The sequence below is a fragment of the Paramisgurnus dabryanus genome, chromosome 6 (assembly GCF_030506205.2).
Source record: "Paramisgurnus dabryanus chromosome 6, PD_genome_1.1, whole genome shotgun sequence".
NCBI classification, from domain to species: Eukaryota; Metazoa; Chordata; class Actinopteri; order Cypriniformes; family Cobitidae; genus Paramisgurnus; species Paramisgurnus dabryanus.
Window position 1 is genome coordinate 861,764 of NC_133342.1, and position 16,575 is coordinate 878,338.

At 35.3% G+C, this 16,575-nt stretch overlaps 1 protein-coding gene and 1 long non-coding RNA gene across 3 annotated transcripts; one reads left to right on the forward strand and one right to left on the reverse strand.

The window, feature by feature from the left end:
- Window positions 1–138: 138 nt before the first annotated feature.
- On the reverse strand, window positions 139–15,409 carry LOC135747131 (guanylate-binding protein 1-like). Its single transcript, XM_065265814.2, has 10 exons — window positions 15,052–15,409; window positions 14,653–14,780; window positions 5,327–5,436; window positions 5,041–5,246; window positions 4,632–4,874; window positions 4,308–4,456; window positions 1,838–1,963; window positions 1,337–1,549; window positions 1,106–1,208; window positions 139–931 (listed from the first exon to the last, which is right to left on the reverse strand). Exons 1-10 carry the CDS (start codon window positions 15,242–15,244, stop codon window positions 438–440), a joined length of 1,965 nt encoding a protein of 654 aa, XP_065121886.1. The 5' UTR covers window positions 15,245–15,409; the 3' UTR covers window positions 139–437.
- On the forward strand, window positions 9,844–13,190 carry LOC135748502 (uncharacterized). Of its 2 annotated transcripts, XR_010532090.2 has the most exons (7): window positions 9,844–9,994; window positions 10,383–10,482; window positions 10,572–10,626; window positions 10,727–10,798; window positions 10,926–11,006; window positions 11,498–11,576; window positions 11,729–12,180. It is a non-coding gene; the product is annotated as an uncharacterized lncRNA (long non-coding RNA). The 2 variants fall into 2 exon arrangements; XR_012336917.1 differs by lacking the exons at window positions 10,727–10,798; window positions 10,926–11,006; window positions 11,498–11,576; window positions 11,729–12,180 and adding exons at window positions 12,203–12,303; window positions 12,687–13,190 and having other exon boundaries at window positions 9,881–9,994.
- Window positions 15,410–16,575: the final 1,166 nt, after the last annotated feature.

Sequence of the window (16,575 nt, forward strand, 5' to 3'; positions counted from 1 at the left end):
CATAATTTAAATAAAACAATTAAGGAATATATGTTGTTTACTGTATCTCCTGAATAACTGCAAAGTGATATGGGTTGTTTATACAAGGCACTTAAAAGTATTCATATACATTTGCAGTCACGTGTAAATCAATTTTCAATGTCCCTATCACTATCTTAAGAGCATGTGTGTCCAGTACAATTTTTATTCATATTTCACGTTAAAAGTGCAGTAAACAGTTTATCTGAGATTTATTCTAATTCTATGTTAAATATGTATATTTGTATTTGTTATATTTAAAATGTGTCTCAGTCTAATATGAGCTGGCCTATGGCTACTGCATGTTGAGTACAATATGTTGTTCCATGTGCCACCCACTTGATATTGGTTGAGACACAATATATTTATTTAAACGCCTGAATGAAACCGTGTTCTGCCGTAAAACGAATTGCACAAGACTAATCCTTTGATGATGCTTCCTGAAATGTTTGATACACCTTTAGGCCTACTGTTCTTACAACGACGGTTAACAAATCATCTGCTGCCGAATAAGAAGACAAATTTGTACCTCCACACATTTTCATTATCTGCATTTGAAGACCATTTGCAAGTACCCCTTTTGCAACATCACAACACATTTTAATGGCTGTATTCTTAAAGTCATTTTTCTCCTCATGTTGTTTCTCTAGATTTTTTCTCTCTTCCTCAAGGTGTTCAGCTTTCTCCTTAAAGCCTTTGTTTCGAAGTGCTTCCTGCTCCCTCAATTTGCTGTCCAGAGCTCTATGCAACTCCTCTCGCTGTTCCTCCATCTCCTTGTTGAACTTCTCCTTTATCTGCCTCATTAGCTCTTCCATGCGCTCTTGCTCAGCCTGCATCATTTGGTGACTTTCAGTTTGTTTCTCCTCTTCCTCTCTATGCTTCTGTTCCAGCAGAGCCGCCTTCTCTTTCTCCTCTGAACATTAAGTTAAAAGAAAAAAGAGAAAATGAGAAAGATAAAAGAGAGAATGACAGAGAAGTTAGTGTTTGGCTTAAATTTGGACAGTCCTGCTCTGGCCTCACACATTTCAAATTTGTCTTTATTTATAATTGATAAATTAAACTTGGATGCCTCTAAGTAAAGGTTTACCTTGGATCTTTCTGTCGTTTTCAGTGAACTTTTTATCAGCCTGAAGGATGCTGTTTGCTTCAGGTCCTTTCTCATTTAAAAACTCATTCAGCACAGCTTCAGCCTGCACATAAACAAGTACAGTAACTTACTGTAGAACACACAAACACACACAATCTATTAAACACAGATACATACTGTACATTCACAAACCTAATCTCACAAACACACACATACAGGAAGTGACCTCACCATGACTCCTTTGTTTGGTTCTCTGTGGTACTTTGTAATGATGGCGTCTCTTTCACTGCTGTAGACTTCATATCCTCCACACTTAATGTATTCTCCATTCTTCACTCGTTCAGTCATATCAAGAGACAGATCTTTCAGCAGCTCTCTGCACTTTTTCTCTGATGTCATCTCATTCTCTTCCATCAGAGTTTCACAGCAAACATTTATTGCTTCCTATATACATAAAACATAACAGTTACGGACATAAATGAAGATATAGCACATATTCACATATGACAATTTGTGCGGGTATGAATGCTATAACTAGCTTGTAGTTTGCTAGTATACTCGAGAATATCATAAAATACAGTTTTATACCCAAATATGATGAGCACAAATGCAAAACCCTCTAAGTATCTAAGGGTGTGTGTGTGTGTGTGTTTGTGTGTGTGTGTGTGTGTGTGTGTGTGTGTGCGTGCGTGCGTGCGTGTGTGTGTGTGTGTGTGTGTGTGTGAATCTCACCACCAGTTTCTTCAGGTATTCTCCTTTATTGTCTTCAAATGAGCGTTCAATGAATTTAAAGGTGGCCAGACTTCTGGACTTCTGATGCTTTGAGGTAAAGTCATACACACTTACAGGGAACTTCACCTGCAAAACACTCTTCACTTTACATTGCACTTGACAAAAAGTGATTATTTGGGCCAACATTTATGTACATACATACATATGTACATAATGTATATATACAGCCACAAAAAAATTAAGAGACCTCAGTTTTGCCTTTAATTATCATTTCTACATGTATTGTGATCATTTCAGTCCAGTGTTGAATTCCAACAAAACCTTTTGTTGGAATTCAACCAAAATACATAAAAGATGTGATACAAAAAAGATGTGGGGCCCTATTTTAACGATCTGAAATGCAAGTGCGAAGCGCAAAGCGCAAGTGAGTTTGTGGGCGGATCTTGGGCGCTGTTGCTATTTTCCCGGCGGGAGAAATAACTCTTGCGCCAGGCGCAAATCAATAAGGGGTTGGTCTGAAGTAGGTTCATTATTCATAGGTGTGGTTTGGGCGTAACGTCAAATAAACCAATCAGAACGCTATCCAACATTCCCTTTAAACGCAAGGGCGCAAGTTCCATGGCGGGTTGCTATTATTATGACCGATTTACCAGGCGCACGCCAGGAGCGGTTCACAGCCGAGGAGACCGACGTTCTTGTAAGAGCAGTCAAAGACAGAGAAGTTGTTTTGTATGGGGATAGGAGAAACCGGCCCAAATCAGCGTCGGTTAAACAGGCGTGAGAGGAATTATAGCCACAATTGTCTCATCAGCTGGCATCCCCAGGACGTTGCGCCAAGGGCTACAATGATGTCAGGAGACGGGGGAATCCCAAGCTTGCCAGCATAAATCGGGCACGCCGTGTAACGGGAGGTGGATCTGCCTCTATACATGACCTGACGCCAGCAGAGGACATCGCTGCGTCCACCCTCACCACTGAAAGGGTTTGGGGCAGTGGCGGTTCAAGGGAGGGGCCAGCGGGGGCCAGTGCCCCTGTGACAACAAGCTTGGACCCCCTTTTGGTCCCCCTAAATGTGGGGTGTGAAATTATTTTTACAAATTTTTTGCGGTCATTGTTTTTTACATCCGTAATTAGACAGTAGCATAAACATGGTATTTGGCCTCTTAATATCTTTAGTGCACACTGCAAAAAATTATTTTCAAGAAAAAAAGCTTTTTCTTTATGAGCAAAACGACCAAAGAAAATAAGTCTAGTTTTTAGACCAAAAATATCAAATTTAAGTGATTTTATGCATGAAACATGTATTTAGGGTTTAAGAAAAAAATTTAAGATTTTTTTCTTACCCCATTGGCAGATTTTTTGCTTGTTTTGCACAAAATCACTTACATTTGATACATTTTGTCTAAAAACTAGACATATTACTAGACTTAATTTTTAGATATTCTGAAAACAAGACAAAAATACTAAGTTTTTTTTTTCTTGAAAATAATTTTTTGCAGTGCAATGCAGAAAATAATATGACAAGAATAAGGTCTAAATGTAATTGGCCCCTCTAACAGTACAACTGACCCAGATTGGCCCCCCAGTTGAAATGGTCTAGATCCCCCACTGGTTTGGGGGCTTTGAAATCGGACCCAAGAAACGCAAGCAAGGTCCAACCACAAAGTACATTTACAAATCAAGTTCATTCATATACATTAAGGTTTCTTATGAAAACATTTTAATTATTATTTACATAAAATAAACGTAATACAGCCACACAACATACTTATGAAAATATTTTAATCGTTATTTGCATGAGAATTTTTTAATGCAGCTACACGCATCTCATGTGTTAATATTTTTATTGTAAGAATTTATGATTTGCAAAAATAACTGTTGCATCTGTGTAGATTAGATAAGCAAAGTGTGTGCGCGTTGTGCAAGCTATATTTTTTTGGTCAGTGGCGCAATTGTTTTTTGAAACTGCAAAATAGCATCAGGGATGGTTTGCGCCGGAACACGCCTCCTTTTTTGCGCTGAACCGCCCCAGGGAGCGCAAGTTCATTCCCTAGTTTGCCGACGTGCGTCTGTGGAGGGAAAAACCCGCTGTGCGCCGGTGCAAAATACGAATGATACATGCGTCACTGACAAAGTCAATTGCGCTGGGTGCAAGATAGGGCCCGTGATCTTATTCCATCAATTATTCATTTTTAAATTGTTCCTAAAATACATTAGTACTGTGTTCAAATGAATATAAGTATGTTTTCTTTGTAGTATTCAAGATCTGAAAACATTGCATGTTTTTGTTGGTTGCCTGTTTTCTACAAATAGATGCCAATTAAAACTTTTTTAGAAGTTGGCAGAAATGTTGTCACTAGTTGACAGAATGAAACAAGAAATTTAACTTAAACACAAAATATTACATTTAGATAAACTGAAAATAATCTTTTTGCAGCTGTACACACAACACACACACAGTTTGTCTAACCTCTTTCATCCCATTCTTATACACTTGTAAAGCTTCTTCAACAGCTGCCTGGTTCTCCAAATTTGCAAGAGCAACCACTGCATTGTCCAGACAGGCCACCTGACCACTGCTGATTGTGTCTACATAAATCTGAGCCAGTTGACCGAGCACTGACAACATAAAAAATTATAGATCAAAATAGATTAAATGAATCAATAAATTAGATTTTATCTTTCGATAACATTCACCTTTTCACAAATAACAGTTATGATGTCATGAGGAACCTTAAATACTCTTTCATAGGCTGGATTAGTTTGAAACAAACAAATTTGATAAAATACTAACTTTTTCCAGTAACTCTCCGACCCCCTTTCAGTTTTTTTACATCACTTTTGACAAAGATGTATTCACAGAAATGATCTGTGGCCTCTAGAAATCCTGGCGCAAGGTCCTGCTCTTGAAGGCTCTCTAAATGCGTCATGTTCTCTGATGAGGTCGGAGATGGGAACACGAAACACTTCCGGGATGGAAAATATCTCCGGATACATTCACGAGGCAAGTTGTATTCACTGACTTTCTTTGTCAAACCTGAATGAGTAATCAAGAGTATAAAATGACAAAAATGTTACATTTTCAGCTATATTTTTCAGCTTTCATTTGTGAACCATCTTAATAATGTCAAACACAGTATATTGAGAAAACAGCCAGATCTGATACAAAGCAAGTAATAATAAATCATTTATTTGTGAATTACCTTTCTTCAGCTGTAGGGCAAAGTCGAGGTATTCGTCCTCTGTAACTTTATTTCCATTAATGACCAATTCCAATGTGAAATCTCTAACGGCCCATACAAATGATGGGAAAAAACACACAAACTCAGAATCTTCAACTTCCTCCTCTTCATCTGCTCCTGCTGATGGTGATCTGATCTTGATCTGCTCGGCGAGCTTGGTAACGTAGCTGCAGAACATTAAGAAATCTTGTGTAACGTGTATATCTTGTGTAACATGTATATGTATGTAAGAGATGATAAAGGATACTGCAGCTTTTCCACTGCATCATTATCAATGGTTCCTCTGCTGTTGTACACCAGAGAGCTGCTGAGCAAAACCGCCAGACAGAAGATCCAGCCGTCATTCTCAGAGTCTCCCTGAAACACAGCATACTACCTTTAGATGAAAACAACTCAATATTCCCAATTTTTTAATAACTGTAATAGCTATAGATGATCTATTTGTTGTCTGTAAATTCATAACATTTATTAAATTTAACATAGACCATAATTGGCATGCAGTCCCAGGAAAGGTCTCAGAGCTCAGTATATTTATCCATATATAACCCAGAGTACTCCCCCCTCCTTAACTGAGATAGATATAGGCCTACCAGCTAAGAGTAAGGTGATGGAGTGGAGGAGGGATGCTCCAAAAAATATAAAAAAGGCTTAAAAGCTACTGAGGTAAGAGATGAGTGACTTAATGGAGAAAAGTTGAATAATACATTTAAAGGGTAGGTCAAATGCCTCAGAGTATGGCATTAATAGAGATTTATAGATTTTAATTGGTGGTTTATAGTTACATCTTTAAATTACTGACATACTTGAAAAGGAATTGCATCCAGCAGTCTAACTAACCAGCAATGAAGAAAGGAAAAAAATAATTAGATTTGCTGCCTGGCACTTATAAATTGATCACGACTGAGATTTGAATAGCCATAAAAAAGCATTATAGTGGGGGACCACAGAAAGGCCTAAGGTTCTTATATGAACACAGACCACAAAATCATTCACAAATGATTATACTGCAAGCCTTTGTTATAGGGTATAATAATATCATTATTTTATAATAATTCAGCTGTCTGTGGTATATATGGGCTATAATGGCAATATTTTTTTTAAATAATATGGGAAAAAAGAACTATAAATTAGTTCATTTTTGGAACTGTGAACTAGTTCAATATTTTGAAATATGAATTATGAACTGAACTAGTTCATTTTAAAATTTGTGAACTGAACTTTGAACTAGTTCATGTAGAAAGTGAACTTTCCCAACACTGGTTGCAAAGATATCCATCTGGGCATTCTATAATTCCAGTCTATGGAATCAGTTTCTAGGGGGCCCAAAATGGTTACTAGGGTGAACTTACACACCCCATTGTGGGGTACGTTCTTAAAGAGTCTAGCACCCTCTTCAAATTTAGTAACAAACATGTTAGACAGTACTGAGCCTGCTGTCTGTGTCAATAATGTTAATCAAACAACAGAAAACTAAGAAAAATCACTTTTGTAGCCTTTAAAAATATTCATTTTATCCATTTTAACCAGGGAAGACATTGCTCTTATTTCGTTATTGACTGTTCACTCTTTTTTTTGCCCCACCCCTATCTGTTTTCTGAAAGCAAATCTCAACATCATTCCCATTTTTGTGCTGTTTGAAAATGTTTTTCATGTGCAGGAAAACATCAGAAATCGTTTTAAATCCTTAAACATTAGAACAACTTATTTTCATTCATAAAATAATGTAAAATTCAAACAAATAACGAGTAAATAAAATACATTACTACACTTTGATCTTGTTAGTCTTTTCAAAGTTTAATTCATGTCAACCATAACTTCCCTTAACACACAATGTCCAACCTTTAAATCTGCCCTTTGAACCAGCATCAACTGCCAGTAGAACACCAGTGATAACACTGCATGGAAAGACTTTATTCAACACCATTTTTAAACTCATAGTTGAAATATTTTTCAGTAGTTTTTCTTTGTAGCTTTGTGTTTTTTCTAAACTTTTGATTTGTCTGTGTTTAATATATGTTGATTTGTTTGTGTCTTCTGCAGTGTTGGGGAAAGTTACTTTTAAAAGTAATGCGTTACAATATTAAGTTACTCCTCGAAAAAAGTAACTAATTGCGTTACTTAGTAACTTTTTATGGAAAGTAATACTTACATTACTTTTAAGTTACTTTTAAGTTACTTTTTCTTACTTGGTTGAGGTCTTTTATGATTGAAAAGTTCTGCATTCAGAAACTGCATATTTCCATCACAAAACTTTCAAGCTCTGGCCTGCCATCTCCATTTCTCATTCAAACTGTTTCCACTTAGACGCGCAGGCATACGCATGCGTAATTCTACGTATACATTCAGTTTAATTCTGTACATGATTTTTGTATCAAATTAATTAAACTGAAAAGTAACTTGCATTACTTTTTTTAAAAAGTAACTCAAATATTAATGTGTAAATTTATAAAGTAATGCGTTACTTTAATCGTTACTTCAGAAAAGTAATATTATTACGTAATACACATTACTTGTAATGCGTTACCCCCAACACTGGTCTTCTGTAACGCTGCTTTGCAACAGTATAAACCGTGAAAAGCGCTATACAGGTCGGTCCGTGTATCTTTTGGTCATTTGATATCCTATCTGAAATCAAATAACGAGAAACGAAAAATGGCTCATGTTTCATTTTTCCGTTTAATTTAACAAACGAAAAACTAGATTACGGCTCAATTTTTCATTTTTTATTTGTGGTGTACAAATCAATTCATGGTTTCTATTGCTGAGTCCCAATTCGCCTACTTATACTACGACCTAAAAGTATGTACTGTTTTTGTGAGGAAAACGTACATGCTTTTGAGTGTGTAGCAAAAGAGTATGCACGTTCTGGGACATCCCACCCAGCACAAGACGTCATTTAGACGTTGTTTTTTGGGCTAAATCACGTCGGCCCATCATGACCTTCATTTAGTCCAAAAAAAGACGTTGAAAAGTGGTCTTTGTTTGGTCCGTCTAATTCGGTCCAAATTTAGCCTAAAATAGACGTCTTTTTCGGACCACTTTTCAACGTGTCTCCATTCAATAATAATCCTGACAAAATATGCATGAATGTATACGTAGAAACAATAAATAGCACATTGAACGATAATGAAACACATGCTTTGTTTAAAGCCTATTAATATTTCTGTTTATTTTAATTAAATAAATATGTTAAATGTGCTCTAAATAGGTCATTTTGGTCTGGTACAGCACTGATAGAAGCACTTCATTTTCATCTTTTAACAAATATCTTTTTTTTTTTCTTTTAATATGATATTATTGGCAGAGGCGCGCGTCCGTCTCATGCTTTGTGATCACGTGATTATTCAACCGGAGACGCGCGTTGGGGATTTACCGATTTTCTCCTCAGACAAGTGTTTCTGTTTTGTGGTCGATTCTGGGCTAAGTTTCCTTAAATTCGTTGTTACTTTATTTTAGCTCGAGCGCTGTCAGCTTGACTGAGCTCGTCGCGCAGGTGTGAGCTAATGGAAATCTTTTATGTGTCTTTATATCTTCTATATAATCGTGTTATGCTTGTTTTTAAATGTATTTTAAATTGTTTAGTTAATTATAATGCAAGTTTACTCCAAGTATTGTAGTGTGGTGGGCTTTTTTCAGTTTACGGCTAGCCTGATTGAGCCCGTGGCACAGCTGTGAGCTAACAGTTACTTCGCTGCATCATGCAACGTGAACGAAAACGTGGTTGCCTAGTTAGGCACACCACGACTGTTAACAATATTTCATTCATTCTTATAACTTATGTCCAATATAATTTTATTTACTATTCCCATCTTTTTTCTCATTGTTTTTTTTTCACAATACATTTTACAATGTGTTCTACCAAGTTGAGGAGTGAAGCAGAGCGTCATCGTGCCAAACGCAGGTCGTTAGTGAGGCGGCTGGTTCTGAGGTTCATGTGCAATGTGTGTAACGAAAGCTACTTATTTTAAAGTCAAAATATTTAAAGTTTATAGTATAACTATTGTTTAACGTATTTTATAGTATATAACTCAAAAATACCCAGATGAAAATGAACCATCCCAGCAAACATTGGTCCGACCGCAACGTCGTGTCCCTGGCCAAAAATAGTCGCGGTATGACGGCACAAATCTGTGAAAATATGTAACACAGAACATTTCATAAAAATGCATTCAGATACATTTGTACATGTCTATAGTTCTATGGGGTTGCATGTATAATTGTTACTTTGACTTTTACTACGCGTGCTTCAATATTTATACCCTGTTGTGAATCGGTTGTAAGAGGACGTCACTAGGTGACGTCTTTTACACGTGCATTTATAGTCCATCATGACCCTCTATAAAAAATCATAAACCTTCTATAAAGTCATTGTGAAATATGCAAATGCTGTGCTTACACCTTGGTTAATACTGCAATAATTAATTTAAGTGCAAAAAGTAGGTTTTTAAGAGGTTGTGAATAGACGTCCACTGACGTCTTTTACACGTCTAGACTAGACTAGTAGGAAAAAAACAGGATAATCTTTATGAAATACACGATTTGTATACAAAGTAAATATATTAACTTTATCTTGTTTAAATAAATTATAATCACAAAGTGCCCAGTGTGATTGCAAAGCCACACTGCATTTTAGTCATTATTCCAAGCTGTTTTATTATTGAATGTATGCATATAAATGTAAAACAGATACATATCCGGTCACCATTTAGGTCTGAGTTGGATGTAATTTCAAAAACTGTGCTATTAATTTAAGAAATATAGTGATAAATCTGGGGATATTACAAAATCCCGCGATAGGACAGATTATCTCGCGAGATAGTGGTGACGTCACGCGTTCTTCCGGAAGTTCACATTCAAACACGAGGAGCGATTACGAGGGAGTTTTGTCTATATATCATTCAAAATCTACTGTTGGGTAAGTAGGCTACATTGTGTATTATTTGATTAACGTGCTTAAGTTTTACTTGTTTGACACGAAGGCTCCGAAATAAACGTTGCCAGAATTGTCCACACTGAGTATTGCAATAATTAGCTAGAAGGCTAAAAGCTAACGTACTTTGAACTTATACATGGTATAAAGTATGTTTAAGGATACAGTCAAAGTAACTTATTAATGTAGCCTCTTGAAAGTCTCTTTCAGAAAGTAAATTATCTGAAAAATAAAAGTTATTTGGCATTAATGGAATTACAATGATTTGATTGCCTAAACATTGCACATGCAAAATATTAAATACTGTTTTGCATTAAAAGTTTAGCAGAAGTTTTTGTTTGATTAACTTCCTTTGCTTTTGTTTTGTACAAAGGAAAAGCAGAACCTCATCCAAATAAAAAATAAACAAGCTGTTAAAGGCACTGTGTCCTACACAGACCCTCCAAAATATAACCACCCAAAACCCAAGTCAGGTAAATGTCTCAGTTTGAAAATACATTAACAAATTGGAGTTGTTATTGTGGAGTTAATATCAATAATTACAATTTCGTTTTATTTACAGTTGAAGGTCAACACAAACCAAATAAAGATGTGCATTCTACAAACAATAAAAAAAGGTATGGAAAACTGTAGATATTAATTTTTGTAGATATGACTTAAACAGTCTACACATTTGTTAATGTTCTAATGTTTCATATGTCCTTGTTTGTGCTAAAGATCAAGTTTTGTGTCCACCACACTTAGATGAGGCGTGCCCGACCCCTGACTTTGTCTACCCTACATTAAGTTGTAAGTTTTTGACTGCTTTTGCTTAATACTACGAAAAAACATGATTCTTTCAAAAATGACTTTTATATATTTTGATATGAAACTCAAAAATGTATATAAATTGTTTTGGTGTATTTTGTTTACACAGGCACACTTCATGACAGTAAACATCGGTATCACAATGGTGTGATTGATCTATACCCTAGAATAAGCTGTGACACTATGAGACGTACGTGCTACTGATGCTTTTTTTGGTGCATTCCCACACTATACAAACACATTGCTTGGCTCCTAAGTGCATACACTTTTGCCTTTTATAATGTCATTCTCATTTTTAGGTAAAAATGTATTCCATGAGTCAGGGTTTTGCCTGAATGTCAACATAATATCCAAAAACTTTGATATAAAAAGTGATTTATTTTAATATTTTACACTACTATGTATTTTTTAAAATATGTTTATTGTACTTAATGAAATTACATGCAAGGTGTCATGCAAGATTTTACATTAGTGACAACAAAGCTAAGAGTATAAACATATTTACATTTCTCTGAATCTGAGTTAATAGTTACAAATACAGAGCTTATAATATCTGTCATTGCTCAACCACAAAGACCTAAAAGTACAGCCAGCTGATTTCATAACTAATGCAGTATTACACTGTGAAGTGATTTACTGTTAATATTTTAAACTACCATATAATTAACTCTATTTGTACAGGTGAGGTAACACAACGAAAAAATTACCGGATGGAGACTACCTGATTCTTCACCTATGGCCTCACCTTCAAATGCAACATGTAAGAAATGCTATATGACTGTGTATTGTGCATTATGAATACATCAAATATGTTGATAACAAGGTGATCTGCGTAAGTTATGACATAAAGAATATGTATTTATATTTCCATCTATCTTTCTATAACATTATTTCAATTGTTTTCACATTTAGGTCCAGCAACTGTCTGAGTTGGTGGATATTCTGTCAGAGACTGCGTGAACAACGTTATGAACAGTTATGTATTTCTCTTGATTTGTGTAATCCTGCATAATATTTAAGGAATATATATTGATTACCACCATAATTAACCCAGCTATTTATATTACTTCAATTCAGGATTTAATCCGTCACACATCACTTGTTGAGAAGTTTTAATGTTCGTAATGACTTAAACAGTCAGCCATACTGAAAACAAGAAATCAAAACATAATTTCAGTGTAAGCCATTACTTGTCACCCAAAGTTAGGGATGAGGATATAGTTCATAGCACTTGTTACATGGTAGATGAAACAAGTGAAGTTGTGAAGTGTTAACACATAGTGTATGTTTAAACATTTTATGCAATTGCTCATTACTGTTAATTGTGATTTATTGACCTTTTAGGTTATTTGTCTAAGGTGAAGTAATCTTACATTTCTTTCACAGAATGATGTCAAATTGTCTTATGGCAAAGTTCAATATGAGGGGTGGTGGACATCTGGAAAAGAAGTCTTTTAAAGGCACACCTTTGTATTATGTTATTCAAGGTAATTTGGGGAATGTTGATCTAAAAAAAACTTGTTCTTGTATATTGATTGTAATTTTATTGTTATGCTTGATCTATTCAGGGGACATCACAGCTCACCTGTCTTTATCAGAAATATCCTGTTCATTTTTTGACACACCTAGTTAAGGGTCTTTCTCAAGGGCACCACAGTGGTTTTGTAGAGGGAGGGGACAAATGCTGTATCCCCCACAACTGATCTAACACTTATTTAAAGCAGAGCATATTTTGTACAATAATATATATAATATTAATATATCATTTTAGCTGTAGACCATAAATATTTTGAAAGTAAGTGCATGTCATTTACCTCAAAATTTTAATTGTATTTATTTTAAAAAGAAACATATTCTTCTCTTCCTTCAGATGCTGTGAAGAGGTGGAGCCCAAATGCCACAGACTCGGAAATAGATGCAGCTATGGCAGACCACCTCAAGCACGCTCCAGGAAGAGCTGGGGGTGGTGGATACAAAAAAGCCAAACAGCTGTGATGTGTTAAAGAGAGAGTTCACCAAAAAAGGAAAATTGTTATAATTTTCTTATCCACATGTTTCAAACCTGTATACCTTTATATTTTCTGCTGAACACAAAGATTGAAGAATGTTTGTAACTTCACAACCAATTAACTGTCAATATTTTTTTTTACAATTGTAGTAATGGGTTGTGGGATCTGCTTTGTTAAAAACATTCTTTCACATATCTTTGTGTTCAGCAGAACATAGAAGGGTATACAGGTTTGAAACATGAGAGGGAATAAATGACTAAATATTAATTTTTGGGTGAACTATCCCTTTATAGAAAGTGTTTTGAAGTTGTTATTATAGTTAAATGGTTAAAAAAATAAAAAGTGCTAAATCAGAACATGCTTCTTTTTTTGTTATGGCCACAAATAATGTATTCTTTAATGTGTTTGTGAAGTACACGTGGTTAAAACGGTTTATGGACGTTCAGGTCTGACTGGACCAATTTTGAACCGATTTTGAACCTTTGTGAATATGTGTTAAACCTCAATACAATTGATTGCCTTTCACGATGTTACACAATGGGTGTATATTCATTTTATATGCATACATTTAAACTATGCAGCAACACATTTAAACATCCAGAAGACGGCACATTTAGACGTCCAGGGACGGGCAGAAAAGACGTGTAATTCACGGCCAAATGACGTCAAAGACGTCCGCTCAACTTTAATTTAGGGTATTTTTCAACCGCGATGGGACGTGACGAAGGGTCATCTTTTCAACGGTCATAAAACGTCCACATGTTTGCTATATGACGGCTTAAAACATATATTTAAACTATGCAGGAACACATTTAAACATCCAAAATACGGCGCATTTAGACGTCCAGGGACGTGCAGAAAAGACGTGTAATTCACGGCCAGATGACGTCAAAGACGTCGGCTCAACTTTCATTTTGGATATATTTTTCAACGCGGACGGGACGTGACGAACGGACGTCTTTTCAACGGTCATCACACGTCCAAATGTTTGTTGGGATGCTTTTACTTTAGTAAAAGTTAAACTCTGCACCCATCTGACGCAGAAATATATATATTTCTGAACACATAATTAGTGCTGCTGCAAAGCTTCGCCTCTAATGTACCACATTTAAAAGATCGCAAGCCAACAGTATGCTGACACATAGTTTGGTGTATCATTTATGTGTCCTGGAGCAGTGTATCATTTTTGTAGTTTACGTCAAATGAAATTAAATATTGCATTATCTCGCAGTCTCACACTCGTATTTAATACACAACCTCGGTGTGCGTGTGTCACATACAAATAGTGTTTCACTGAATTTTAAAACATTATTAAACATTCATCCTCCTCTGATACTAAGTTAATTGTGTGTTAATGATCTGATTAGCCCTAAATAAAACTAAAAACACAGAATGCACGTTTACTTAATGTTATAAAATTCATTAAAAACAGATTTTTAAGAAAACCTTTGCAATTGTTCATCTAAAATGTGTAAAATGTTTGTACTGAAACCTCGTTGCTTTAACAATGTTTTCACCAGTAGGTGTCGCCATGATTAGGTGTTTCCAAATTCCAATGCATTGAAACAGTGTTTCAAATTTCGCTTTGCTTCTCCCATCACTAGGCCAGTAGATTGTGGCAGGCACGAAAGGCCTGTTGTGGGATGGGAAGCGATCTAATCCAGATGTAACAACACTTGTTGACAAATGCTGTTACGGGACAGTCACAGACGTGACAGATAGCTATAGACCTCTTCGTGCTGATTAGTTGGATTACATGATAATCGTGCTTCTCCTGACCTTAGTTTAAAAAAAAAATTATTTGTTTTGACGAAATTATGTTCTCACTTTCTCTACATCTCCCAGTCCTTCAGTGTCCAGCAGCACCAGAGTGTGTCCTGGTATAGATGGATGAGGAACACACCACATCCAGATACCTTTGGTTTTCGATTCAATTGTGTTACCAAGAGCAAAGCCTGTTGAAACCACATTTATGTAAATTGTTACAACACCCTTCAGCCATGACTGCAGTCCCACCATGGCACTGCCTCAAATACATTTTTTAGGTAAATTAACACAATAGCCAAATAAAAAATCAAGGACAAATGTGTAATTTTTAGTAAAATCATTAAAAGCTGTCATTAATTTATAGTCCCTGAAATGTTAATATAATGTTATATATTATATATAATTGAAATAAAATATATAATAAGTAATCATGGCATATCATAATCATGTTTATCTTACCTGTCTTTTGTCCTGCTAGACGGTTCATAAGATAAGACTTTCCAGTACGATAGAGTCCTACAATAGACACAACCACCACCGGCTCATTGATCCCATTCAAAACCTCAATAGCATCTTTACAAACTTCGAGAGATCCACCACACACGTTCTTCACCAAACACATGGGCTCTTGCATCAGTCCAGCTCGAGACATGTTGACTCTATGTATGTAAAAACCTAAATGTTTTGAAATCACAATTGAATCTCAATTACTAATTAATTTTAAGAATCAGCCAAATCAATAAATGAAGGTTACTTCTGTAACTAAAAGAATGTTTCTAATGTGCCAAATAATTAAAAGGTCTTATCGATGCATCTATGTATCCTAGACTGAGATCAAGCCAGCTATAGTTTGAAAACAAATAGTTCGAATTTCTAGTGTCCACCCAGTCTTTGTTAAATAGGTTGGTGTTACACAGGTGTTCACAGTTTTACTTTCACATTTGCAGTCTTTTGACATATGTAGAGAACAAAACAAAGCCACAAAGACTATAGCAGTGTCTGAAAACACTTCTTATGTCTGTCATTTTGTTATAGTGTGAAGAACTTTACTTCCTGCTATTTGTTTACCATTTTATTTACATTTATAATTTATATATATATATATATATATATATATATATATATATATATATATATATATATATATATATATATATATATATATATATATATACATACATTTTCTTCTGGCACTGAAATCACGATCCCACCCTTCATTCAAATTGCCATCCAAAGCCACGCCTCCTCCAAAACACATGAACACACGCACAGACCAGAAGCCCACTTCTCACATCTAATTTAGTGAAAAAACTTTGCAGTACAAAGTGATTAACTTACCAAAATAACAATAAAAAACACTATCTGTTAATAAACATAAAGTTAACTTATCAGTATTGAAAGTGTGGTACAATCAATCAGTTTCTATTAAAGACTGTTCTATTAGTCATCTCTCCTGGCAGGACATTACATTAAGGTGCAGGACCACCACTCTTTATATTTTGCTTTTTTTGGTTGCAAAATACATATTTTAATGGGGACATTTCACAAGATTTTATTAAGATGTAAAATAAATCTTTGGTGTCCCCAGAGTACGTATGTGAAGTTCTAGCTCAAAATACCATATAGATAATTTAGTATAGCATGATAAAATTGCCACTTTATAGGTGTGAACAAAAATGTGCCATTTTTGGGTGTGTCCTTTTAAATGCAAATGAGTGGATTTCTGCACTAAATGACAGTGCTGTGGTTGGATAGTGCAGATTAAGGGACGGTCGGTATTATCCCCTTGTGACATCACAGGGGGAGCCAAATTTCAATGACCTATTTTTCACATGCTTGCGGAGAATGGTTTACCAAAGCAATGTGTGCCCAATTATAGCACTTAAACATGGAAAAAGTCAAATTTCATGATATGTCGCCTTTAACTAATTTGCTTGTCTTGTAAGTAAAAATAAGTAAAAATGAAAATGTTAACAAAAACAA

Excerpts from the sequence above, each read along its gene's own strand:
- LOC135747131 (XM_065265814.2), bottom strand. The coding sequence starts at position 15,244 with ATGTCTCGAGCTGGACTGATGCAAGAGCCCATGTGTTTGGTGAAGAAC. Across the intron at positions 4,875-5,040 it reads TGCCCTACAGCTGAAGAAAG|GTTTGACAAAGAAAGTCAGT; the intron begins GTAATTCACAAA and ends TTACTCATTCAG. Across the intron at positions 4,457-4,631 it reads TCGGAGAGTTACTGGAAAAA|TGCTCGGTCAACTGGCTCAG; the intron begins GTTAGTATTTTA and ends TTATGTTGTCAG.